This window comes from Oryzias latipes, chromosome 5 (genome assembly GCF_053564925.1).
Source record: "Oryzias latipes strain Hd-rR chromosome 5, Olatipes_Hd-rR_3.1".
Lineage (NCBI taxonomy): Eukaryota > Metazoa > Chordata > Actinopteri > Beloniformes > Adrianichthyidae > Oryzias > Oryzias latipes.
The window spans coordinates 33,497,501-33,522,674 of record NC_136241.1 but is presented as its reverse complement, the minus strand read 5'-3'; the positions used below and the strand labels follow the sequence as shown (position 1 = coordinate 33,522,674).

Sequence of the window (25,174 nt, the reverse complement as noted above, 5' to 3'; positions counted from 1 at the left end):
ATCAAAACAGTAAAACCGCGCATCAAAACCCCAAATCTGCGAATCAAAATGCATAAATTGAGAACCAAAACCCACAATTTGCAACCAAAAGCCTTTCCCCAAAGCACAATCCTATTTCTCAGCTGCCGATTTGTTTTCTCGCCATTCTGAAATCCTGTTTTTGAGTTGCAGTTTTATTTTGAAACTGTCTTTTTGAGTTGCGCTTTTATTTTTTGAGTTGCGCTTTTATTTTTTGCGGTTTTGATTCTAAAACCTGTCGACACGTAAAAACAGCGACATGTCAGTCAAGGGGAGGGGAGGCGGGACATCCCTGATATCCAGAAGCTCATTGGCTACCGAATAAGACCGAGTCTTACGTCAACAGACCAGTTTAGAATGTGCCGGTAAGTTTCTCATGTTTTTCATATCTTTTACTATATTAAAAGATCAAAATTGTACTTTATTTAACCAGAGGACGCCAGCACATTCAGATGAGGAGCTCCACCAGTAGCTGCTAGTGAAAAAAGATGTTAGAAAGTTAGATGTTGCATGAAAAACTATCACCATTGTTCTCCTGTGTTAGCATGCTAGCTAGCTCAATGCTAGCGGGGTATCCAGCTCTTCTCATGACTTTTGTGGATTAAACAAAGTACATTTTTTACCACAGTGTCAGGATCGGTCATGTAAACCTGGGAATAATTGCCCGTGGATTGTCACTAGGGTTAATCAAATAGTTTTTTAAGAAGTACATTCATGTATATATAAGGTTTTTCAATATTTCCTTAGGGATTACACAGATGGATTGAACAAAAGCAACATATTGCTGCAAGAAAGTGACACCTTTCCTAGTTTGGGATCAAGTTAATCCCTATTTAAAATAAATAAATAAAAGAAACAATTTTTATTTGAAGTACCAGAGCAAATTTCCCACAGGTGGGATCAATAAAGTTTTTCTGATTCTGAACTGTATTCCAAAATAATTTTCTCAACCTTAAAGATTGCAGGTTAACACAGGAAGTTACCTTTCACAATATGCAGCTACTGAGTAGCAATTAAGGTGTGTGTGTGTGTGTGTATATATATATAAATATATACACACACACACACTCATTTTAACTGTCTTAAATACATTTTTCTTTGTGTGCAGGATGCTGTGGACATTGGACGACAGACTAACTTAAACCAGGCAGAGCAGGAAACTGTTGGAGTTGTTGTTCCCTCTGTGGCTTGTCCTCTCTCCTCTCAGACCTGTTCAACCCTTGTGGGACATCAGAAAACCATGGCCAAGACATTAACATTTATGTACTGATCTATGCATGTCATCACAGCAGGATGTAACAAAAACTAACAATGTGAACAGATCTCATCTGCCTTACAAAATACTGCCCCCCTTAAGAAAATAAATGGCTAATAATCACCACTGGTATTTTGTAAAGCTTCATTTTTTAATGTTTGACCATTGAATGTGTTTTGTACAAAAGACTGATGGTTTTGCAAAGATCTCTGAAACACAGATTCAAGTGCATTAGATTCTGTGAAATTCTGAACCACAATTCAGAGAAATTAAAATAACTGTTTTTAAAACTCCTTAAAAGACTTGAGGTGGAAAAGTCACTGTTTTCGTACAGGCACTAAGAAATGGGAAGCAGACAGTGTGGTCAAAATGGACAACTATTTTAAAGGCTTCTCTTTCAGTTGACAGGAGATGTCTGTGAGCCTGCTGGACAGCCTTTGCATCACACTGGGACGTCTTTGGGGCCTGCATCTGGAAAGAAACAAAAACAGCAAAGTTAATTAACCAAAAAAAGAAGAGAAAAATTAAGATTAAATTTTTTTTCATTACCTTAAAGAAGATGTAGACATCCACGTCGTAGCTGCCTCAGTATTCCTGCCTTTTTTGTTATGGTATGCATAACAACGGCCCTTATAGAAAACAACAGACATACAGCAAAAGTCAATTTTAAAACCACCACCCAATTAAATATACTAATAATTCTATTGATGTCTAATACTGGAATAATTTTAAGTGGAATAAAACACGTTTTTGCTGGTCTGCTACAATTTACTCTGCTCTGGTTCACTCGAATACCGGACTTCTGCCAGTCTGCATAGTGCAGACGCATACATTTTGAATAATATGGCACAGCAATATTGTTTCTCTGTTCAATAATTCCCTCTGTCTGTTACAAACCCTGAAAAATATTGAGAAACCTTATAGGTTATAACATATTTGATTAACCCTAGTGACAATTCACGGACAATTATTCCCAGGTTGACATGACCGATCCTGACACTGTGGTAAAAAATGTACTTTGTTTAATCCACAAAAGTCATGAGAAGAGCTGGATACCCCGCTAGCATTGAGCTAGCTAGCATGCTAACACAGGAGAACAATGGTGATAGTTTTTCATGCAACATCTAACTTTCTAACATCTTTTTTCACTAGCAGCTACTGGTGGAGCTCCTCATCTGAATGTGCTGGCGTCCTCTGGTTAAATAAAGTACAATTTTGATCTTTTAATATAGTAAAAGATATGAAAAACATGAGAAACTTACCGGCACATTCTAAACTGGTCTGTTGACGTAAGACTCGGTCTTATTCGGTAGCCAATGAGCTTCTGGATATCAGGGATGTCCCGCCTCCCCTCCCCTTGACTGACATGTCGCTGTTTTTACGTGTCGACAGGTTTTAGAATCAAAACCGCAAAAAATAAAAGCGCAACTCAAAAAATAAAAGCGCAACTCAAAAAGACAGTTTCAAAATAAAACTGCAACTCAAAAACAGGATTTCAGAATGGCGAGAAAACAAATCGGCAGCTGAGAAATAGGATTGTGCTTTGGGGAAAGGCTTTTGGTTGCAAATTGTGGGTTTTGGTTCTCAATTTATGCATTTTGATTCGCAGATTTGGGGTTTTGATGCGCGGTTTTACTGTTTTGATGCGCAATACTTTAGGCTCTATTTTGACACCATACTAATGGATTAAATGCTAAAATAACAGGGCCATCGTGTACAATGAAGACCAAATAACTACTTTTTGGTCAGAACATTTGACCTTGGGAGAAAAATGTGGACTATAGTTGTCAATTAAAATAGAAATATATCTTCTTTTCTCGTTTATGCTAAATGTAGAGGATACACATTTACTTAAAGCCTTGTTATATGATTAGAATCTCAAATTTAATGTTGATTTGTTTAAAATTTGTATAAGTTTGTTACAGCCATAGCGATTTTCTTTTCTTTTAATGTTACAATTATTTTTCAAAGACGTTTAAAAAAAATTTAAATAAGGATTTTTTCCCCCCCGTTGAACAAAGTACAAAACAAAACATCAAGGAATCAATCAGATTATCAGCAGCAACAATCGATGTCATCATTCCAAACTTATTCAACCACATCAAATAATAAACGTAGCAGAAATGTATAAAAACATAGAACTTGCTGAAAAGAAAATAAAGCATCTCAAAATATGGAAAACTAAAGCCAGAAGGCAGCAGCGGAAATGACGTACTTGTCGTGCGACAGCGTGAGTGTCAGGTGCTGCTTCGTTACAGTGAAACACCGGGTAGCATGTCAAATGAGACTCCTTAAGACGTCTCATTGCGTTTTGCTGACAGGTTATCTATTGTCAAGGAGAACCATTGATCCAAACCACAATCAGACATGTCGTACTGCAGGGAAGACGGTAATTTAATGACATTTGGAATCTTTTTTTAATGAAAAAACAACCAGCAGAGGTCAATGTCAGAGAGCTAGCTACATAAGCTAACCTGTTTGAACAGAATGATGTTCAGGGAAGCACAGGCCTCTGGTGGTTTTAATATGTGATTATATGATTACATTCTAGAATACTTTTCCCGTTTTAGTGCACAAAAGATTAGGGCGTCACCCACTGGGTGGCCCAGAGATGAAAGAAAGTCGTTTTTCTGTGGGAGTATTAAGGCAAAAACTCAGTCCTTACTCAACTTGTTTAATGATTAATGACGATTCCCCAGAGGGTTGAGTTTTGAATACCACCTATGTGTCTCACTGAACTGAGTTGATTTAGATTACCTGATTTTATTTTTAGCGTTCTATTTGTCAAAAATAAATTCCTAAATTAACTTTGGTTTGGAAAATGTTTTTTCCACGACGAAACCAGAAGAAAGCTGGAACTTGAATCAATTACAGTGCGACATTTTACCTCAAAAAAATGAACCGAGAACCTTATTCTGCCCCCCAAAAAGCTGGAGGTGCTGTTTAAATAAAATAATATTGCATTTTCACAATTAAAATGAGCGGAAATAATTTATTTTTAGCTCAGAATTTGTAAATTTTTCATCTTAAAGTTTTCCGTTTGGATGTATCTCATTCCTGTTGGTAATCGTTTTGATTCTGTTCCTACTTTTTTAGGAAAAGATCGCATCATTTTCGTGACCAAGGAGGATCATGACGCTCCCAGCAACGCCGAGCTGATCGCAGATGACCCCAACGACCCCTACGAGGAGCAGGGTTTGTCTCTTCTTCTCCCGCTTTTCGGTTTCCTCTTTACACTAAATAACATCACAGAATCCAGTGGTTACAGGGGTCATGACTTTGCTGTTACATGGTGGTGAGTTTAAGACTCACTTATTGACACATCAATAAGACGGCTACAGTCTCTCCCTTCAAATCTGAGGCTGTCTTTTGCACCAAAAAGAAAAATTGTGATTAAAGCAGCTGAAAAACAAAACAAGGTAATGCTTGTTTGATGGAGACACGGTGGGATTATAAAGCGATAATTATTTATCACGGTGGTGTGATTAGTTTGTGAAATTTCTTTGTCACAGATGCTGGGATTCTGATATATTTCATAAAATTTGCATCTAAGTTTTCCTATTTTTTTTAAATTGGATGGTTTGGCTCCGGCTGTAAAGAGTATAAGTTAGTGGAATTTTGATTTTCCGATTGGTAAACGGTTCTTTTGTTCTTCAGTTTTAACAATATTAAAGTATAAACTTCACACTTGTTGGCAAATGTGCATACATTTCATTACCGACTATCTTCAGGTTTTCAGATTTGCAACTTAATAAATTCAAAAAGCAATTGATTCTCCATATGTGGCTTACAGTTTTTACTCTTTTTCTTATTTTTACCAGTAGGTTTTCTCATTAGGATTCCTATCTGATATATTTAAATGCAGATAGCAGCTCGTTTTGCGCTGTGGTCTAGAGTGTTGTTGGTATGGGATGTTGAAAAATGCTCTTCTCTGTTTCCTGAAGGCCTGATCCTTCCTGACGGGGGGATAAACTGGAACTGTCCGTGTCTCGGCGGCATGGCCAGTGGGCCGTGTGGAACCCAGTTCAAAGAGGCGTTCTCGTGCTTCCACTACAGCAAAGAGGAGGTGAAGGGCTCCGAGTGCATCGACAAATTCCGCAGCATGCAGGAGTGCATGCAGAGGTTCCCCGAACTTTATCCCCAGGAGGACGACAAGGAAGACTCGTCTCAAGAGTCTGCTCCTGCCGACGGCTCCGCCTCTGAGAGGGACTCTAGTCCGTCCGCCGTTGAGGTGTCGCCTGAGAACCCGCCGCCCACAGTCAACCCGACTGCCAGCTAAAACCGGCCTGTTGTGACGGCTGGAGCTCTGATTCGAGCTTCAGGTTTCCTTGTGGAAGAAGACCAACAGAGACATTGTGTCATCTACAAAAATGTGGGCTTCTACTTTTCCTGGGACCTTAAAAATGTTGTAAAAGCTAAGATGGCTGTTTCCTACAGGTCCATTTAGATGAAAGGTTAATGCAACTCTAGTCTAATTTTATGCTTTAAAGCAGTTATCATTCTTGTATTTTCAGAAGCGCATCACAGCACTGATTCATCCAAAGCAGCAGAATCCTGAGCGGTGACCGTCAAACCTGTTGTTTGTTTTTTCTTAGCATCGTTTGTTGACGCCCCCTATTTTAATTAATTACTGGAGACCAAAGCTAAACAGAAACAAGGGCTGCTGTTCAAACCACTGTGCAGTTTACATGTTTCCTGAAGTCTGAACATGCGTGTTCAGCAGGAACTTCGGGGTCGCTGCTTCCTTCCTGCAGTCACCGACACGTGAACGGTGGTGGCAGACCGGGGCTTGACCGCTGATCTCACTGACGTTTCACAGAGCGCTCAGATTAAAAAGACCTTTAAAAAAAAGTCTCTATTCTTTTCTTTGTGTCTGAAAACAAATCAGTTTTACTTTTGATGGGATCCATATTTTTATTTATTAGTTATCAATTTGTTAAGCAGATCTAAGTTTATTGATGATTAAAGGTTCCTGTCAGATTACTGAATTAATATCCAAATAAAGGTTATAAAGGTTTGTACATATTTTTCCTTAAGGTTTTATTTATCTAATGGATTTGGTAAAATATGGAACATAAGATTTGCCACCTTAGAGCTAAATATTTGAATCTGGTCTAATTATGATTTATAACTGATGAAGAGAAATTGGTTTGGATCCTAGTTTGAAAAAGAATTTAAACTATATTAAATAGATGTATTTGAGATTATCTAATTATAAAGTTAAGATGGTCTGAATATCCAGTTAAACTTCCCTCAATATGATTTGAAACTAATTTGAATAGTTTAGAAAAACTAGTTTGAATATGATTTGATTAAAATCTTGTCTAAATATGAACATAAACTGGACTAATTCGTATTAAAACTGGTCAGAGTGAAATTAAACTGGTTTGATACTGGTCTGAACATAAACTGAAGTGGCTTAGGCCTATATGAATTTGAAATGGTCTGAATATGAATTAAAACATATTTCTGTCTTTGCCCTTGGCCTTCACACTTCTGTTTATAAAAAAAAATAGTTTGATGTAAAAAATGAATTGAAACTGGTGTGTGATCTGAAGACAAACTCAGATTTCCACATCTCTAACTTTACAAACTGTCACTGGTGATAAAAAAAAAAAAATCCTCCAAGGTTCCACGCTGGAACACGTGTGAATTACAAGGTTTTAGGATTTTTATCTCTCAAAGTATTCCTTCTTATGTTAAAATTTCTCCTTGTAAAAGGAAACCTGATAACGATCTTAACAAACCTGATGAAAAAAAATGTATAAACATTTTACTTTGACAAAATATCATATTTGGTTTTGTTAATTATTTTTTTGTCTAAATTTTATTTGATAAATCTCCTGATTTTATCAACCAAGTATTATATTCACAAAGCTAAATAGCAATAAAGCTCCCAATTTTGTTGATTTACTAGCCCAAATTAGATTTCACTTACACTCCATTTCCCTCAGTATTAACAAAAAAACAATTAAAAGTTGTCATTTTGCTCAGCTTTATAATTTAATATAAGTTTATTTTATGTTTACTGGTGTTTACTTTGAACAATTGATGTACAGTTTATTTCTTTTTTTTTCTTTTGCTGGATGTCCCCGGTGTTCTTAAAAAAAAGTCGCAATCCCCCTCCTTGCCACTAGGTGGCGATACGGCTCCACTCAACTGCTTACAACCCGACTGAAGAAAAAGAAAAGGACAGGGAAAAGCCAAAAGGGGATAGAACATCGCTGAAGCTGTCAGTTTTTGGCTTTTTTTTTAATTCTCTGTTTTTCTCTCTCCTAATATTTAAAGGTCAGTTTCAGCTGCGAGTGTCTGCCAGTAAACTAGTCACGTGATTGAACCTGATGTGTTCATTTAGTTGAAGTAGTTAGACGATGTGAACTCGTAAAGCGTCGTAGAAGCACCGAAAGACAGAATAATATGAAATTAAATAAAAAATATTTTTGACCCTTAATGAAGCTGCAGGTCAGACTTGAATTTTTTTTATAACTACCCCCCCCCCCTGTTCGTTGTAGAACGGTCATTAAATCCTTTGTACATCTCAAATTTAGCCCTTTGACTCTCACAGCTTTATTACTCGGTTGTGATTTCTCAAGTATTATGTTCTCATTTCTTTGGTGAACCTTTTTGAGCTTCATAAAGTTTTAAATCCTTCATTAGACACTGTCTAAAGAGGAACTATTTCAGTCGTTGTTTTAGCCGGAGCGTATTTCTCGTTGCACCCTGGCTCTTCTGGGCTTCGATGACATTTATCTGTCAAAAGAAGAAAACCAGTTTGTGGATGCTGTCATGGAGGAACTGGAAACGTATCAGGCGAAAAGCAACCCAAAAAGGTGAGGCTGTCCTTCATTTACTATACAGTTCAACGTAGAAAATGTTCTCTCAAGATAAAACTTTTACTACTTTTATGTCTACTTTTAGGTTATCATCGTTATTATTTTTATTATTATTATTGGCAGTAGTAAGTTGTAATGTAGTAGAATCAGCTTGACGGTTTAGTAACAATTCCTCTCCTTGCCACTAGGTGGCGACAAAGGTCTACTCAGAAGCTTACTAACCGACAAACAAAAAAACTAATTAAACTAAAAACTGTTGTAGACCCGGTACTATATGATTAAAAGGACACAAACAGTAATTTATGGTAGATCACGCAAACTGCAGGAATTTTAAACAAAATCAATCCCACATTGACATCTTTGTGGAGCTTCTCAGTATGTGTTTACAGTACTTAAAATGATCTGCTTTTTTTTTCTTTTCACCCCCCCCCCCCCACCCTCAGGTTTTTACTTTAAAAACAAAATATTGTAGTTGAATTTTACATTTACAATACAATTATAGCTGCAGTCAGATGTCCTCTAAAGGTCCGGTTTTGGACTTAAACATGATACAAACACAGGGGTCTGCATCCTTTCCCGCTAAAAGATGCTTGAGAGCCACAAAGTCCCTCTTATTTCTAATAATTGAATTATAATGGGGTTATATTTTCCCATGTATAACAATGTTAACTTCTTTCAAAATAAAATACCTTGTTTGTCAAATAAGATTTGTCCTGTTGCAGGAGATTTAACAGAATCACAAAAGCAAGATAGTTTAACATATATTTTTTATTATAATGACTTTATTCTGCCTTCATCCTTCGTTTCCTTTTACTATCAAGTATAAACACCACAACATTCTATAATTCTCATAGTTTTGCTCAGTTATTAGCAGTTTTCTTCAAAGCCAAAGAGCCACAATGAAGGGATAAAAGCATTAAGCAGACCCCTGTAGGATACGTTTACTATATTTAGGACAGCTATATGCTGGATTTTAGCCGACCTGTCATCATATCTGTTGCTTTTATAGAGAAATGAGAAATGACATGTTGTGTGTCCCTCCCAGCGTGCTCCTGTTCCCCCCTTTACCCAGCAGACTGCGATTCCTGATTCACAAGATCGCAGAGGGACTGCCGCATCTCGCCACCTTTTCTGTGGGGGAGAATTGGTGGCGTCGGGTGGTGGTCTGCTTCTCTGAACTCAGGTACAAACTCTACAAAAATCTGTCGTCCTACAGTTTGTGGGACACATTTCAGTGACCAGTTTTCTAAGGATCAAAGTGAGACATTTGTATATTTCAAATGGTTCGAGACCATTTGAAATATACAAATCAAGTCTCTGGTTTGTTTTGCAGAAAAACGGAGGTGGATGAAGATGCAGACTCTGGTCCTGAAGTCAGCTTGTGTGACGAGCCGGCGCGTTTTCATAGGCAGAAGGAAGGGGAAACAAAGGCCAAACCTTCAGCCTCGTCACAAAGTCGGGCTCCTAAACGGCCGGACCAGCCTCTTTACATGCCGCGAGCTGCTCGGCAGAGACTGTCACTACAGAACTCAACAGGACCTGCAGAAAACCACGAGTCCCAAAGTTCTGCTTGTGGCGGAGTCTCTCTCGGGGGTCTGCCTCAGGCGGGTGACCGCCACAAGGCCGCAGCAGAAAGTGACGCTGACGCATCAGGAAACAACTCAGCATCATGTCCAGAGGAGAAGAGGAAACCCTCACAGCTGAGTCTCAGGGAAGATCTGGTCTTGGAACAGACTCAGTCCTGCTTATCTGAACTCAGCTTAGAACAGGGAGAAGATGCCGAGAGCTCAGATTTGACCAGAGAGGCGGATCACCTCACTAAATTGGTAAGTTCTGACTCCTCCTTTCGAGTTCAAGGAATCCAAAAAACCAAAATAGGATTTTTCTGCTATATTTTTCCCATGCTTCCTGTTTGGTGTAGTCCACCAGTCAGCAGGACAGGGGGCAGGACGGGGGGCAATCAGTAGAATGTGTGTGTGAGAGAGCGCATGGGTAGGGACAGGCCTGGGGGATCCTTGCCGGGGCCCACTGGGGCTCACCCACCCCTCTGCATGGTGGAAAGGGCCCTGGGGGCGGATACGGGAGGAATGTGTTGGGTGAGGGGGTTTGTAGAGGGTAGTGTAGTCTGTGGGCCGGGGTAGAGGTGGAGCTGCGGTTGCATCGTGATCTTTGGGCTGCTTGCGTCGGGCGCCGGGGCTGGGCAGCTCCTGGGTCCTGGCTTCGTTCTTGGCCCGCGTCTCGGTGTTCGGTGCCCGGTGGCCCCAATGGCTGTTGCCCGGCACGGCAGAGCGCCATGGGCCCATGGGAGAAGATGGGCGACCCCAGCGTCAGGTCTCTGAAATGTGTTGTTTTTTCAGATCAAGTCCCATCTGAAGGAGGCAGAATGCGTCTCGGTCCATCCCGCTCACAATGACTACTCCGCCTACGAGAGCCTCTTCTGCTCCGATCACTTTCACCACGTCATTGAGATCTACGACTTCCCCGTCGCTTTCCAGACTCAGGACCTCCTGAATGCATTCACTGACTACAGGTGGGGACAAGCTCCTCCCTGCTCCCACCGGCTCACGTCCTCCAGCACCACGGAGACATTTGAACACCAACAGATGATTGTTGGTTTGTGTCTTCTCAGTTCGGCGGGGATGAAGATCAAGTGGGTGGACGACACGCACGCGCTGGGAGTTTTCTCCAGTGAGGACGCAGGTGAGAATGAGAGGCGGGGTTTGACCTGGGATCCGTCAGAGACTGAAGTGGGGTTTGCGTTTTGCAGCCCAGCGTGCTGCCTCCATCGACCACCCAGCGCTGAAGGCCCGAAGTCTTTCCGAGGGGAGTAAGAGAGCTAAAAGGACAGCCGTCAAACATCTGGGTGAGCCTGACGCCACCCTGTTGCAGATGTGGATGTAGATGGAGAGACTGACTGTGGGTTTTCTCCTCAGAGTTTCTCCAGCCGGTGAAGGAACGTCCAAAGACCGACTCTGCTGTTGCCAGGCGAATGGTGACCAGAGCTTTGGGGCTGCCGGGCCGCGACCGAGGGCGGCGATTCTGACGTCAAACTGAATATTCTCACAGTCAATATCCTGGAGGAGACAATCTGGTAATCAGACATCAGATCTTAGCGTTACAATCTCCTCCAACAGATCTCCTTTCTTTGCTTTGTTTTTTAGTGACCAAAGCACTAAAGTTGTGTTTGGAAACACAGAAAATGCTATAAAAACAGGGAAAAAAGTTGTGCTTTAATACATTTTTTTATTCAAAAGGTATTTTCTTTTTGAAATCTCTGCAGAGAAAAACATTTAGCAACAACCAGCCGTCCTTATAAAATGAAGGATCTGCGGGTTCTGCATTTGAAAAAACTAATGTACAAATCCACAAGGAGGCGTTTTTTTCACAAACACGCGTGGTACAGTACTCCACATCCCGGACTGTAATAATTTAACAAAGCTCAGACTCAGACAGAAGCAGATATGAAGCGGAAAGCAACAGAAAGGTTTGAAAAAGTGATATTTACTTCTGACCTCACTTTCCTCCTGAAAGTCTTCACAGATGAACAAAGCCAACCATCTGTTCCCATTTGCTGCTGTGTTTACTCGGCGCCTCTGGCAGCGACGATGTTAATCCCACTTTGGGTTGTTTATTCTGCAGACGGGGGCCCATATAAGCATTTCGGGCTTAATTCCAGAAGTCCTTTGACTTTAGAGATCATTATGGCAGTTTTAGGATAAAATAACTTCTGATTTCGTCAAGTTTCGTAAAAAAAAAAAGCTGACAGCTACGTTAGCGTTGACTCGAACTTTGGTTTAAAAAAAATGTGCACAAAGGTTTCTACTTATTTGGCTTCAGTCCTTATTGCAACAGTTGAGCAGCAAAAATGCAGCTGCAGGATGTAAATGAAGTTCAGTCGTGTGACGTTTCAGCGCGTGAACCCCGAGCTCAGCAACGGTCCAGCACCTCTCCAAGGAAGCAGGGTCACACTGCCCCCTAGTGGTTGTTCAATATGAGTACACGCTTCTCTGATGCCGTCCCCCTGTTCAGTCCGTTCCGGGTCTACCTGTGAGAAAACTGGTTGGTCTGAAGACCGGGAAAGGTGTTGTCGTCCACGTCTGAACTCCGCGTTCCACCTGTGAAATCACACGGAGAAAAGAAGAGTTAGGATAAAAACTACAAAACCCAGACACCGAGCTGCCGATCAAGAGATCTCATTTTCTTTTGTCACAGTTGTGAGGAGAAGGGATTTCTTCAGAAAGCGACCCAACTTCCTGCTTTCTGTTGGCAGGTCTTTCCTCTGACCATCGAACTCAACACGAGGACGCCGACACACGGAGAGGAAACGGTCTCATCCAATCTGTGTGTGCGTAATTTTTTATTTGTAACGCGTTTCTGCATGTGTGTGTCACTTTGACTAGGTGTGTGCGTAATTCTTGATTTGTTACTGAAGCTGTACATTTTGTGCATGACTGTGTGCACTTGTAATTGTGTGTTCACATGCACTTTTTTTTTAATATAAATTATCGGGCATTTCTGTTGAAGAAAGTGGGGAAAATGTCAGATAATATCCACAATCTGAGTTCCAAGATAAGAAAACTCTGATGACCCAGCATTCTAGCTGCATTTAAACGCATCATTTGCACACAAAACCTGGAGACGTGAAAAGAGTCTCATAGCTGATTTGTGGGTAAACGCGGTTTTGTGCGTATCAGATGATTTGTGCGTACTTGTTAAAGGCTTGTATGCATAGTTACTTTGAATTTGTGGATGTGTAAATTGTTTTTTTGTCATTTTTGTGCACACAGTGACACGCAAAATGTACTGCATGAGTCCAGAAATATGCACGCACAACTCGGATGAGGCTATTTTCTTTCTCTATGTAACGACACGAGTCCTGCAACTTCTTCCTCTGAAGAAGGTTTCACAGTCGCTGGAGAGGCTTCAGGCAGGACGGTAAAAACTCAGCAGGACTCTGCTGAAACGAGTCTGTGCTGCAGTTTGTCACAGACGGCTCATCCAACCAGGCGCTGAAGACACAACCCTCACATGGACATCCAGGCGGCTTTGATTGCATGTTGACCATTAAAAAAAAAAAATTTGATTTCCAGATGGATGTTTTTGAAGATGTATTGTTTCCTTATGGCGTAAATACTGGATGGATGCATTTATATCCACAAAAAAGAGCTTTTTTTTATCTCCATTTTGGTTTGAGCCATCAAAACTCCTAATGTTTTCTGATCTTTGGTCAAAATAAAGCAGCCATTTAAAGATCTGTTTAACATTTGGGCCCAACTGTAATTCAATAAACTCACAGCATTAACTGTCTTTCTGGTCTGCAGACTGTTTTTATTACACATTTCTACAAAAATCTACAAATCTTTTAATATTCTTAAAATATTTAAATCTTTAAATATTTTTTTTAACCCTTGTGCTATCCTAGGCACTTTAACGTTGGGAGTTGGGTCATCTAGACCCACTGGACAGTGCTCTGAACCGTTTTTCTTCAATGATTTGTGATCTTCACTGGTGTCCATGGATTACATGAAATCTTTCCACCTTTATCACCTTTGTCATGGTAGGGAGAACACGTCAATGGAAGGGTGGGGTCATCTGAGATAGCACAAGGGTTAAACATCTGATAACACTGCTAATATTACAGCTTTTCTTTAAAGGGTATAATTGGATGTTTCTAATACCATATTAAACTTGCACAATTGTTGACTGACTGGTTACTTTTTCATCCCACTTTATTTCCACCACCATCAGAAAAATGCTACAAGAACATGTTAAAGAAAATTTTTTTTTTTTCATCGGTGTGGGTCTTCAAGTCTGAGTTCAACGATACAGGAAAGCAGCAGATGTTATTTTGAAGGTCTCACCTATATAAGCATCAGATGTTATTTTGAAGGTCTCACCTATATAACCAGCATATCTTATTTTGAAGGTCTCACCTATATAAGCAGCATATCTTATTTTGAAGGTCTCACCTATATAAGCAGCATATCTTATTTTGAAGGTCTCACCTAAATAAGCAGCATATCTTATTTTGAAGGTCTCACCTATATAAGCATCAGATGTTATTTTGAAGGTCTCACCTATATAAGCATCAGATGTTATTTTGAAGGTCTCACCTATATAAGCATCAGATGTTATTTTGAAGGTCTCACCTATATAAGCATCAGATGTTATTTTGAAGGTCTCACCTATATAAGCATCAGATGTTATTTTGAAGGTCTCACCTATATAAGCATCAGATGTTATTTTGAAGGTCTCACCTATATAAGCATCAGATGTTATTTTGAAGGTCTCACCTATATAAGCATCAGATGTTATTTTGAAGGTCTCACCTATATAAGCCGCATATCTTATTTTGAAGGTCTCACCTATATAAGCCGCATATCTTATTTTGAAGGTCTCACCTATATAAGCCGCATATCTTATTTTGAAGGTCTCACCTATATAAGCAGCATATCTTATTTTGAAGGTCTCACCTATATAAGCAGCATATCTTATTTTGAAGGTCTCACCTATATAAGCAGCATATCTTATTTTGAAGGTCTCACCTATATAAGCAGCATATCTTATTTTGAAGGTCTCACCTATATAAGCAGCATATCTTATTTTGAAGGTCTCACCTATATAAGCAGCATATCTTATTTTGAAGGTCTCACCTAAATAAGCAGCATATCTTATTTTGAAGGTCTCACCTAAATAAGCAGCATATCTTATTTTGAAGGTCTCACCTATATAAGCAGCATATCTTATTTTGAAGGTCTCACCTATATAAGCCGCATATCTTATTTTGAAGGTCTCACCTATATAAGCAGCATATCTTATTTTGAAGGTCTCACCTATATAAGCAGCATATCTTATTTTGAAGGTCTCACCTATATGACAGTTGTACGTCCATATCCGATGTCCATCGTATCTCGTTTGGCATTTCATGACGTTGTTGGTGTAATCAGATTCTGCCACCTCGTAGTTTGGGTTGATTACAACCTGAGGGAAGAAAGAAAGAAAGAAAGAGGATCAATACCCTTTTTTTGTTTTAGTAAAAACTCTTCATACGTTTAGAAGTAAAGACCCAAAGCTAGTCGATGCAGGAAAACACGCCACTTCACCTGGAAGATGTAATCCCCAGGCTTCACATCAGTGATGTCCACCCACTGGCAGTCGATGTCGTGCCGGTACGTATCCCAGCACCCGACTGTGATGCCCTGAGATCCGAAGTTTGCGCACTCGTACCTCTTCTGGATACCTGGAAGCGGCGGGTTTGTACAGATGTGTTCACTCAAACGGATCTTTTGATTATTGCCTTGTGTGTCGTCTGGTGAGCAGAGAGCAGCAGGTGTTTGCTTCTACCTTCGTCACACTGCGTGTCCTCCAGGCAGAAGCTGGCTTTGTGTCCCTCTGCCACCTTAGTGCCGTTCAGACTCAGCAGGTCGTAATGTGTGAAGACTTCCATGCTGTGGTAATGCCTGAAGCAGCAGACATCACATCCTTTAGTGCCTCTGAATCCTTTGACTCGGAAACCTCGTTGCCGTGGTAACCTGCAGCTCCAATGCGGACACCTCACCTGTGGCACTCGTGCCAGGTCCAGGAGTGATGCGCCGCCCGCGGTTGGAAGTCCGACAGGCCGTTGTTGTGGATCTGGGAGGAGAAGCGCAGGAGGCGGCGGTAGGAGGTGGGGTCGGCTTTGGACGCGGCGCTGGACAGACAGTTTTCCTCCATGGCACACTGCAGGGCGTACAAAGGCCTGTCCTCCAGGTAGGTGGTCTGCTCCACGACCGGAGCGTTGAGAACCAGGTCTGGGGCCGCTGATGGGGGAGGGGCGAAAAATGTGATGTGGTCACCCGCTATGTTTATTTTTTACATATGGTCAATAATAAAAACATCTTAATCCCAAACTGCATATAAAGAGTCATTTTATTCAGTCCTGCAACTGAAGGACGACTAAGAAATTCGTCTTTCTTCCGGCGCGTTTGAGCAAAGATTTTTACCACACACTCTCTAAATTTGCACGCACCTGGTACCCGATGAAAGTGAATGTTAACGACGCCCTCTAAAACTTCCAAAGGAAGTTCAGATATTATTATGGGATGGCCACAAGACCTGTGGGTTGGTTGTCATTTCGTGGCAAAGTGTGAAATTTGGTGATTTTTACATATTCGGACAGCAGGGAAAAGAAAACTTTTGTTTGAGCGATCTCGAGCGATTCTCTATAATTATTCTAAAAAAAATTCAATTTTGTACCTACCACAAATTAAAACTCCTATAGGAATTTCAATCTATTGCCTCCTAACTCCTTGAGCTTTGTTGGGAAGCTACTTAGGAGGACATGTTGGTTTCAAAGTTTGTAGATTTTGAACAGCGTTTTGGCGAGCTTGCAAAAGTGGCGTCCCCCATTGCTTGCATATTTTTCTCTAAAATATGATGAAAATTGAGTGCATGAATCGCTGGATCCAGCTGAACAAAACGATATGACATACGAAATGAACGTATTAGAAATGTGGGCGGGGCTAGCAAAAAACCTCCGTTGCCAAGGAAATGCAAAAATGTACTTTTGCAGATTCTTCAAAAAATGACAGAGATCTTTTCGTCAAACCCAGGCGACAAAATCATAGAATGGTTGCTATGGCGATAAAACCAACAGAAAAGTTGCTTTTCATGAATTAGTCTGGGTGACCAGGGTGGCTGAGGCCCTATGGGAAAGCGAGGGGGCAATGGGGGTGCAGCCAGGGCAGGGGTGCGTAGCAGCTGCGGGCTTTACAACGCCACAAGTGGCTTTCATTTTTCCTGAGTTCTCTTACTTAAAGTGCAGGAAACTCCAGCAGCAAAGCGCCCGCCTCCTTTAGGACAGTCAATGTGGCTTCCATGATGCAGACACTGATCCAGAGTCAGCTCCGTTCCTGAACATCTCACGCCGCTCATCACCACGACATCGCTGGAGGAGTCTCCCTGCCAGTACCACGTCTCCTGGGAAAAACCAGAAAGTCTGTCTTTAGTTTTTCTAAACGTTAGCGTTCCTTCTGCAAACGTTAAAAAACCCCAGAAAGCACACGTTGCTTTCACATCGTCACAGATCTCTTTCAGCATCTGCCTGGCGAACATCTCACGTCGTCTTTCTAGAATCCACCGGAGCTTGCTGCTCTGTCGTCCCCTCACCTCCTGACTCAGCATCTTCAGAGGATTTTTGCAGAGCACAGGGGAAATCGTACGAGGTGGAAACTCAATTCTCCCGGCGTCTCAGAAAAGTAGCTCGAGTACAGAGTCAGATTTTCCATAAGTCCGGGGGGGGTTTGCCTGGAGAAGCACTTATGAGTCAGACAGGAAAGGGTTTCTGCAGAGGAGGATGCTTTTTTCTGGAAAGATCTGGACTGATCGTTAGATCAAAAATGTTTGTGATGGCAACGGGGCATGCCATCGGAACAGCATCACCTCTGTTTTGGAGCAGAAAGGATTGACTGACTCAGTCTTTACAAGCTCCTCTAATAACCCCCCCGCAGTAATGAACTCCCCCCATGATTCACACACATACTTTCCACACATTTAGTGTCTGAACGCATAAATCCCGACTGACGTAACACGAGGAGGATGCGTATGGCGGGGTCCTTTGCTCGTGACGCGGCAGCCGTTTTCCCCAAGCGGAAGGGTGAGGCGGCCCCCGCTGGTTCCTCGCCGTTTTCCAGAGGCAAACTTCAAACGCAAGCCGGCCCGTTTTGTGGGGCAGGTTTCCCGCCGCTCACTGTGCTTTTCATGTCGCTGAGCAGAGCTTGGCCCTCTGGGAAAAACACACCTCCAGCTTGTTAGCAACCCGCCAGGCGCACGCTCATTAAGACAGCGACATCATAGAATCCGTAAATTCCACTCATGTCCCTTTTTTCCTGTGATGGGAGAACTTGGAGCCCCATGGTTGAGCTCCAATTACTTTTTAATTGGACAAATATACAGTCTGCAAATTACATTAGCAACAACTATTATGAATAAGTGCAGAAAAAGAGGAAAGTGTTTCTGAATTTCAAACTGCTTTCAGCCAAGAGGCCCCCACTGTCGGTCTGCTGTGAAATGACCATGACTTTCTAAAAGTTTCCAAGAATGCGCATTAACACTTAAAGACCATGTGGAACGACTGCAAAGACACTAAACGGGGGGAAACGATTCATCGACTCAAACAATTTATACTCCGAGGATCCAACCAGATCGATCCGTCTGAGGCAAGTTGTTAATCGAATCGATTTATACCGTCAGAAAACGGTTTCAACGATTATCTTAGAAACTACCATCTGGATTGAAGTACGGTTATTTACCACCATCACAGCGGACAACACACACGTGATGCATCAAAAACTGATCAGTGCATCATTCCGGTCCATAGTGTGGAAACACATTGAATTTAGCAAAGACATGTGACCATCCAGTGAGCTAGAATGTTCTAATATTTAAAAAGGATCTTGTGCTTTTTTTTAAATCCCTACAAAAGCTGTTAAGTTGAATTGTTTATCGGTTTATCTTGATTAATCCATTTGTTTCTTATGATTTCATTTTATTAATATTATATTATAGATTAGTTTGGTATGATATGTACTGTATAAATGTTGTATCTATCTATATATATATATCGTACCTATATATATATGTATATATTTTTTTTATTGTTTTGAAGTTTGTTTGTTTTTTTAATTTCAATAGGTATAGATAAAAAATTAGCTTAAAGCGATTTAAAAAACAAAAAACTCTTAGAGTCGTTTCTGGTCATTCCATCTCAGAGAGCCGCTTCAGGATCGGATCCGTAAACTGGGATGCCGGGACACAGAGGTTCTTAGGTTCTTTCCTGACAGAAACTTCCATCTGCAAGTGCAAATGTAAACACTTCTTGGAAGAAGCAAAGCAAATATTTAAAGGTCATGGGGGGGAAAAATATGAAGGATCAGAGGAAATTCTGGAAAATGAGCGGCATAGAAGTCGATTTAAAGCAAAGGAACATCAAACATTTAGCTTAGAATACAAACAACTGCAGAACAGACTCATAAAATTGGTGTTTTGTAAATAAAATGTCAATTTTTGGGATGTTTATTATTGATATTGTCCGTTGTCTTCTAACCTATTGTTTTTATTCTTCCGATTGATGCATTTTATTAAATTTAAGCATTGAATATTTTCTTCCCTTTTCTTTTTCCCTACATTAATTTGTTCATGAAAACCATCGGTGATTGAAGTGTCTGTCTGTGTTCTTCTAAAACGAAGGATTGTGTTGGACCGAGGCTAGTCGCTCCGTCAGCATCCGTACCTGGAAAGCGTGGCTCGCAAAGCCCAAACCCAGCTGTCTGCAGACCACCATGGCCTCCATGGTCCCCCAGCTGTCGCTGCACACACTGCCCCACGTCAGAAGGCCGTTCCTCTCCGCCAGCACCTCCACGCGGCCTTCATAGGGGTTTCGGCCTCCGCTTAGCCGCAGCTGAAGACAGACGGACACAGAAGGATATGAAACGATGCGGGGAACGCTTTTTATCCACGTCGAAGCCGCAGTTTTACTCACTTTTTTGTTGAAGCCCATGGCGGGAATGTTACATTTGACAGCGGCATCTTCCTCGTGGCTGCAGCCCAGGGACTCCAGGTTAAAGGAGCACTCGGTCAGAGACTTCTCAAAGCCGGAACACTCCACCTCGTTCATGTGGACCGGTCCGATTCCTGCAGGGACGGTAAAGAAAAACCCCTCAATTTGCCGCACCCGCCGAAGCCTTCATCGCTGCGCACGCAGCAGGGAATAATCCAACAAGTCATCTGATTTCATGACTGGATTCCCAGATTCTGGATTTGAGGGCAAACACGGCTGAACCTGCAGATGTGAAAACACGAGACCGCGCTGCCAAAGGGTTTGTTAGAACAACAAGTCCTTCCAGAGGCAGATGAGTTACAGCCGGACGGAAAACAAGCAGTCGCCTCTGAAATAGAAAAACGGGGACTCGGAAGGCTCGTTAAACAATCTCCCACAGTGTGGCAGAGTTTCCACCATAACATTTTTGAGTGCTGACTCTTGTATTCAGCTGCAGAAACCAACAATACAATTGGTGAGAGTGAGACATGACTGCATGTACATAAATGATCACAGGAGGGAGAGCTGGAACAGCCATGTTAGATTTTTACTGACATTTTTGTCGGTTTCAGTCACTTTTGGGATCAGAAACAGCCCTTCTGTGCCGGCCCTGGACTCTTTTTTTTTTTTTTTTTTTAATCCAGCACGGCGCTCACAGAGGAATCCCTCGGAGAGAATTCCCCTTCTGTAACTCGGGAACATTTTGTGCTGCCCTCTGTTTTTCTATGAGAAGAAGGGAGAAGAGGCTTTCCAGTGGCCCTCTGGCTCTGTGGTGAACTGCCCTTCTACAAAGTCTGCCTCAAATCTCTAAACACCAAAGCGCTGCTCCATCCATTCCCGGATGGCCGTATGTGCTGACTGAAGGTCTGGACTCAGTAGGCGAGGCTCCAACAGGTGGGGAGACTGCGACTGAAGACAAGGCGGAGGTTCTGGCCTCTTGTCTCAGCAAATCTAAACGTCTACTTATTTTTTAACCCTAAGTTAGTGTTTGGGTCCAAATTGACCTGTTTTTACTCTTAAAAAATGGGTCGATTTTTACCTGAACATACTATGGGAGTTCATTTAAATATGTATAATTCTCATTGACAAGCAAACCCTTTTGGAAAGTTTACATCACATGTGAAAATGTGATGATTGTTTAAAATCTTCTGATTTAAATTAACCAAATTAACCCGTTTTATAATCCAAGTGTTTAAAATGTTTTATTTTAAGATGTCTTATGTCTCTTAAAGTTAAGAGCACACATAAGCCAAAGTTTTATTTAATCATCTGATAATCAGCCAATAAATACCCACTCCGATGAAAATACTATTTTTGGTGTTTTTTTCTAATGTGTTCTTGTAGCATTTTTCTGATGACGGAGGACAAATTAAGCTCAGAATTGCATTCCTTAGTATTTCTTTATTCCAATCATTGTGAATCAGAAGCAGATGGAAAAAAGCTGTTGGAAAAAGATCATATTTGTGACGTAGAAAATATGCTGGGCACTCCATTCTGATCATCCACTGTCAGACAAACAGACCCATGAACATCTTTGTTTTCCTTTTCTGACCTGGAGTCTGGATCTAAACTGATCGACTGTTAGCTCTGACATTGCTCGCCATTTTTGTTGCAACGTTAGGCTGGGGTTGTGAAGTAGCAGTCAAGCATGTAAACAGATGGATAATGGTAATTTGGGGCAGGCTTACTTCCCGCCACAAGTCTGCAGAAACTATGTCCTAGAAAATGACACAGGTTTTTTGGATTTTGGCTGAAATGGCATAATTATGGTTTGAAAATTGGTCAAAACAAGTTTTTATTATTACATTTTCAAGCAAGACTTAAGGAATAGTTGATAAAAGTGATCAAACTTCAAGAAAAAAGTCTCCAACATTCAAACAAAACATAAACATAAAAGTTCTTAACCTTTTTTCTGTTTTGTCAACATTAGTTTCTGCAGAAACAGTGATTCTAATAAGTCAGACGTACCTTGTCCCATTTTAGCGCCGCTGAGAGCCTCCTTGGCGCTGCCGAAACCCAGCTCTCGACACACGACGGTGGCCGCTCGGATGTTCCAGTTGTCGTCACAAACGGTTCCCCATTCCCCGTTCCTCAGCACCTCCACCCGCCCCTCGCCGAGCATGGCTCCACCTCTTAGACGCACCAAGGGTTGCTGCAGAGGACGCCACACGCCGTTAACAAGCTTTCATGACCAACCAGATAGGTCTTTAAAATAATCAATTACTCAGAAAATATAGGATAAGAATGTATTGATCCAACAGCAAGAACAAGTATTATGGAAATTATTAGATATAACTGTATTTCATACTTAAATAAATAAAACACTATGTTTGATCATATTATATTGCTTTGTTTTTGTTTCTCCATACTAGATAACCATGGTGACATTAGGCGAGCATTTTTTTCAATTTAAACCACCAAAAAGGCATGAAAATGTGTCTGTTTATCATTAAACAGATTCTGAATTACACGGAAACATTTTTCTGACAGAAACATGAAATAACTTTGTTGCATTTTCCTCTATTTTTGCTTCATAGCTTAAAGTATGTTCACATTTTTTTTTGCGTTTCTTAAAAAACAATCTTTTTCATGCAAGCGCAAATCATCTGCTGCCATTAAGAATGGATTTTTTATTTATTTAATATGATAGGCCTTATAATGGGCTTTTTTCCCACAAACCTTTGAAACATTGGCAGATCACTCACTATAATCAAATATTGAAACATTTGAGTGTTGAACTTTTTTCATCTGAAGCCCCCACAGAGAGAAAACCATCTCCACACTGACCTCCACCCTGTAGGCTTTCCTGAAGCCGATGCTGACGCTCGGGGCGAAAGCTCGTCCCGGCACACAGCTGATCACCGTCGGCATGCCCCGCCCACAGGTGCTGTTGCCCTTCAGCTTGATTTCTCTGCCCAGTTTACAATCAGAGAGGTCGGCCTCATTGCCCGTGCAGTTTACCCCGAAACCCCAGTAGTTTTTCTTCCGGCGCTGGGCCAGCAGCCTGAGGAGGAACAACAGAACAGCGGTGAGCGCTTCTTGGTGGGAGGAGCTTCTCAAAGTGGGGCATCAACTTTACGGTGCGTCTTGTCAAAATGTCTAAACTGCGTTGATGTTTTACTTTGAAGAACAATGGAAGTGTTAGTGAAGTTCACTTAACAGGGAGCAACCTGAAAGCGGGTCTGAGGCGGGGAGGAACCAGAACACAAACACCATCAACAGCTGAGATTTCTGCTCCTATTGGTTCGTATGCAGGAACATTTTGTGGTCTGCTGATGTTGAAGTGACTCTAAATTTGGACTGAAGATGCAGCCAAGTTTGATGTTGCTTAGTTGTGTTTAGAGGAAGGCAGTCTGCCTGTTTTTACCGCCTTTCCCTGAGACAGGCAGACCGCAGAGGAGTGGCGCGAGTCAAAACAAGCGCTGTAATCTCGAACCACGTTTTATAGAAAACTAAGATCCAATTATACGAGATCTCATCCGTTTAAAGATGTAAACCAAAAATAAAAGCTCCTGTTTGGCCTCCATCTGTGTTGGAAATAAAGAGAAATAATAAGGCGTCTACAGATTAAAGTCCCACTCTGATTATCTTTTGATCTATTTTGTGGTCTTTTTAATTATGATTATGCTGTTTTTAGCCAAAATGAACAAATCTGTGTCGTTTTCTAGAACATAGTTTCTGCAGTTCATTAGAAATTCCCCTCTGAGTTGAGGGAAGGAGCAACCCCGCCTCCCCCCCATTCCCCTCCCGTTGCTGAGAGCTCTCTGTTTACATGCTTTCCCACTAACCCACAGCCCCACCAGTGCAGCAATAATATCGGAGCTATCCAGCCGTTCCGTTTGGATCCAGTTTCCAGCTCAGACGAGGAAAACAAAGATGTTTGTGGATCTGTTTGTCTGCAGGTGGACGATCAGAATGGAGCGGAGCAGGGAGCCTTGATGCAAACAGCCTCTTTAAGCAACAACATTTTTTTCCGTCTGCTCCTGATTAACAACTATTTGAATCAAGAAATGCCTAGCAATACAAATTTATGCTTCATTTTCTTGATCTATGTCCTCTAGCATCTGAAAAATGCCACAAGAACGTTTTCAATCAGGGTGGGTCTTATAATTTAAGCCCTTTTAATGCTGGTTTAAAATGTATTTAAAAAAAAAGCTCAATATGTGCAGATTCCTTACATTTAAACATAAAACAGTGTACAAAAAAAAAGTAAAGGGATAAGCCTCTAATGTTGAAGAATATAACGGAACAGGACAGCTGAGGTTTTTTCCTGAGAATTTCCTTCTAAAAGACGAACATTTAAACTCATATAAAGCCTGACGTGTTTTAGAACGCCGCTTTTCAGAACAGTTCCTCGCAGCAGGCGCTTTCCTCTTTGACGCCTGGGTTCTGTTGGTACTGATGGAGGCGATTGTGAGGAAGAGTTTGTAGCGGGGAGTTAAAGGGAATTTTTCTCATGAAACTCTCCAGCAAAGACTTACAGCACGTTTTCTAGCCGGTGGGAAATCATTTTACAAATTTAAGAAATCCTGGACTATGGTGATACAGTACTAAGCAGACAAAATCAGTTAAAATCACTTTTCTCCTAATTTCAGACACTTAAGGTTTAATTTTAGGCGACTTTCAGGGATCCTATAAGTAAGAAGTTTCTGTTGCAAACATCCTGATTTAAATGTTCTAATTACTTGATTCTTTTAGGTTTCACTGTTTTAAAACGGAACGGTCAAACATCTGACAGGAGCTGAGCTCGTTTTTAAGGCCCATGCAGCGCTTTGATGCTGAACTCCAGCTCTGCTGCTCCCGTTTCAGCAGATGCATTAGATGCAGCCGAAAAGAGCTTTTGCTTCACACTGGAGGGAAGGCAGCCTTTTCCATCCAGGCCTATCATTCATCTGTTGAAACCTCCTTCAGCGACGTTTGGCCTCTCGTCAGGAATGCACAGGCTCAAGTCTGTTGAACATCAGGGTGGAAACAGGCGAAGTGTTGACCCTAGTAAACAAACTTGGTTGTGCAATCTGTTTTAACATGGGTTTGTTTGGACTGAGCGTTCCCTGTTGCTATAAAAAACACGGGACATTCCTACCCAACATTATATTTTTATCATTTAGCTTCATGTGGTGGACCTCAAATGATGCCCTTTCTATGGTCTTTTTTTATGAAAGTATGAGTTTCAAGACAAACTTTGTATAGTGAAAAAACTCTGCCAAGTTTCCACTGCAAAAATGTGTCAAAATAAACCAAAAAGACTTATTTTGTCTGCTTGACTTTGTGAGGGCTCGGCTTCCAGCCTCCTCGTCTTCACTTACTTGTAGGGTCGGACATTGAAGCGCTTCACCCCAGGGAAACCGTACATGCCGCAGATGACCCTGCTGTTCATCTCCGTCCAATCCTCGCTGCAGATCTGCCTCCACTTGCCTCCGTCTTTCACCTCCACAAAGCCCTCAGTGATGGGAACCCGTTTCCTGTGCGAGTACGTGGCTCTGATCCTCACGT

At 41.4% G+C, this 25,174-nt stretch overlaps 3 protein-coding genes and 2 long non-coding RNA genes across 12 annotated transcripts in view; 3 read left to right on the top strand and 2 right to left on the bottom strand.

The window, feature by feature from the left end:
* The first annotated feature begins 246 nt into the window (after nt 1-246).
* LOC111947475 (uncharacterized) lies at nt 247-1,399 on the top strand. Its single transcript, XR_002873326.2, has 2 exons — nt 247-383; nt 1,127-1,399. It is a non-coding gene; the product is annotated as an uncharacterized LOC111947475 (long non-coding RNA).
* A 129-nt stretch (nt 1,400-1,528) lies between these two features.
* On the bottom strand, nt 1,529-2,672 carry LOC111947474 (uncharacterized). The gene is made up of 3 exons (XR_002873324.2): nt 2,536-2,672; nt 1,823-1,902; nt 1,529-1,744 (listed from the first exon to the last, which is right to left on the bottom strand). It is a non-coding gene; the product is annotated as an uncharacterized LOC111947474 (long non-coding RNA).
* Nucleotides 2,673-3,481: 809 nt separating this feature from the next.
* LOC101169354 (mitochondrial intermembrane space import and assembly protein 40-B) lies at nt 3,482-6,298 on the top strand. Its single transcript, XM_004069190.5, has 3 exons — nt 3,482-3,662; nt 4,370-4,468; nt 5,218-6,298. Exons 1-3 carry the CDS (start codon nt 3,641-3,643, stop codon nt 5,550-5,552), a joined length of 456 nt encoding a protein of 151 aa, XP_004069238.1. The 5' UTR covers nt 3,482-3,640; the 3' UTR covers nt 5,553-6,298.
* A 1,095-nt stretch (nt 6,299-7,393) lies between these two features.
* r3hcc1 (R3H domain and coiled-coil containing 1) lies at nt 7,394-13,413 on the top strand. Of its 8 annotated transcripts, none has more exons than XM_078947747.1 (9): nt 7,394-7,505; nt 7,958-8,103; nt 9,116-9,289; nt 9,440-9,932; nt 10,464-10,636; nt 10,736-10,806; nt 10,874-10,969; nt 11,040-11,197; nt 12,377-13,413. In XM_078947747.1, the coding sequence occupies exons 2-8, from the start codon at nt 8,060-8,062 to the stop codon at nt 11,147-11,149; spliced, it is 1,161 nt and encodes a 386-aa protein (XP_078803873.1). In that variant the 5' UTR covers nt 7,394-7,505; nt 7,958-8,059; the 3' UTR covers nt 11,150-11,197; nt 12,377-13,413. The 8 variants fall into 8 exon arrangements, 6 of the variants coding, with proteins under 6 accessions (XP_078803873.1, XP_078803875.1, XP_020559243.1 ...); XM_078947749.1 differs by having other exon boundaries at nt 7,397-7,505; nt 9,152-9,289; XM_020703584.3 differs by having other exon boundaries at nt 7,422-7,561; nt 9,152-9,289.
* loxl2a (lysyl oxidase-like 2a) overlaps nt 8,857-25,174 on the bottom strand; it is a 33,286-nt gene continuing 16,968 nt past the window's right edge. Inside the window, exons 4-14 of the mRNA XM_004069189.5 lie at nt 24,988-25,174; nt 22,469-22,685; nt 21,650-21,833; nt 19,625-19,776; nt 19,376-19,543; nt 16,899-17,064; nt 15,665-15,905; nt 15,451-15,566; nt 15,210-15,346; nt 14,976-15,087; nt 8,857-12,221 (exon numbers count right to left, since the gene is read on the bottom strand). The exon at nt 24,988-25,174 is cut by the window's right edge and continues 22 nt beyond it. Of these exons, the coding sequence (XP_004069237.1) occupies nt 12,148-12,221; nt 14,976-15,087; nt 15,210-15,346; nt 15,451-15,566; nt 15,665-15,905; nt 16,899-17,064; nt 19,376-19,543; nt 19,625-19,776; nt 21,650-21,833; nt 22,469-22,685; nt 24,988-25,174 (1,754 nt within the window). The 3' untranslated portion in view covers nt 8,857-12,147. The remainder of the gene's footprint in view (nt 12,222-14,975; nt 15,088-15,209; nt 15,347-15,450; nt 15,567-15,664; nt 15,906-16,898; nt 17,065-19,375; nt 19,544-19,624; nt 19,777-21,649; nt 21,834-22,468; nt 22,686-24,987) is intronic.

What these genes read in the sequence shown, in the direction of transcription:
- r3hcc1 (XM_078947747.1), top strand. Translation starts at nt 8,060, where the DNA reads ATGGAGGAACTGGAAACGTATCAGGCGAAAAGCAACCCAAAAAG. An exon ending in GTCTGCTTCTCTGAACTCAG is followed by an intron (nt 9,290 to 9,439) that starts GTACAAACTCTA and finishes TTTGTTTTGCAG; the next exon opens with AAAAACGGAGGTGGATGAAG. An exon ending in GACAGCCGTCAAACATCTGG is followed by an intron (nt 10,970 to 11,039) that starts GTGAGCCTGACG and finishes TTTTCTCCTCAG; the next exon opens with AGTTTCTCCAGCCGGTGAAG.
- LOC101169354 (XM_004069190.5), top strand. Translation starts at nt 3,641, where the DNA reads ATGTCGTACTGCAGGGAAGACG. An exon ending in GTCGTACTGCAGGGAAGACG is followed by an intron (nt 3,663 to 4,369) that starts GTAATTTAATGA and finishes CTACTTTTTTAG; the next exon opens with GAAAAGATCGCATCATTTTC. An exon ending in CGACCCCTACGAGGAGCAGG is followed by an intron (nt 4,469 to 5,217) that starts GTTTGTCTCTTC and finishes TGTTTCCTGAAG; the next exon opens with GCCTGATCCTTCCTGACGGG.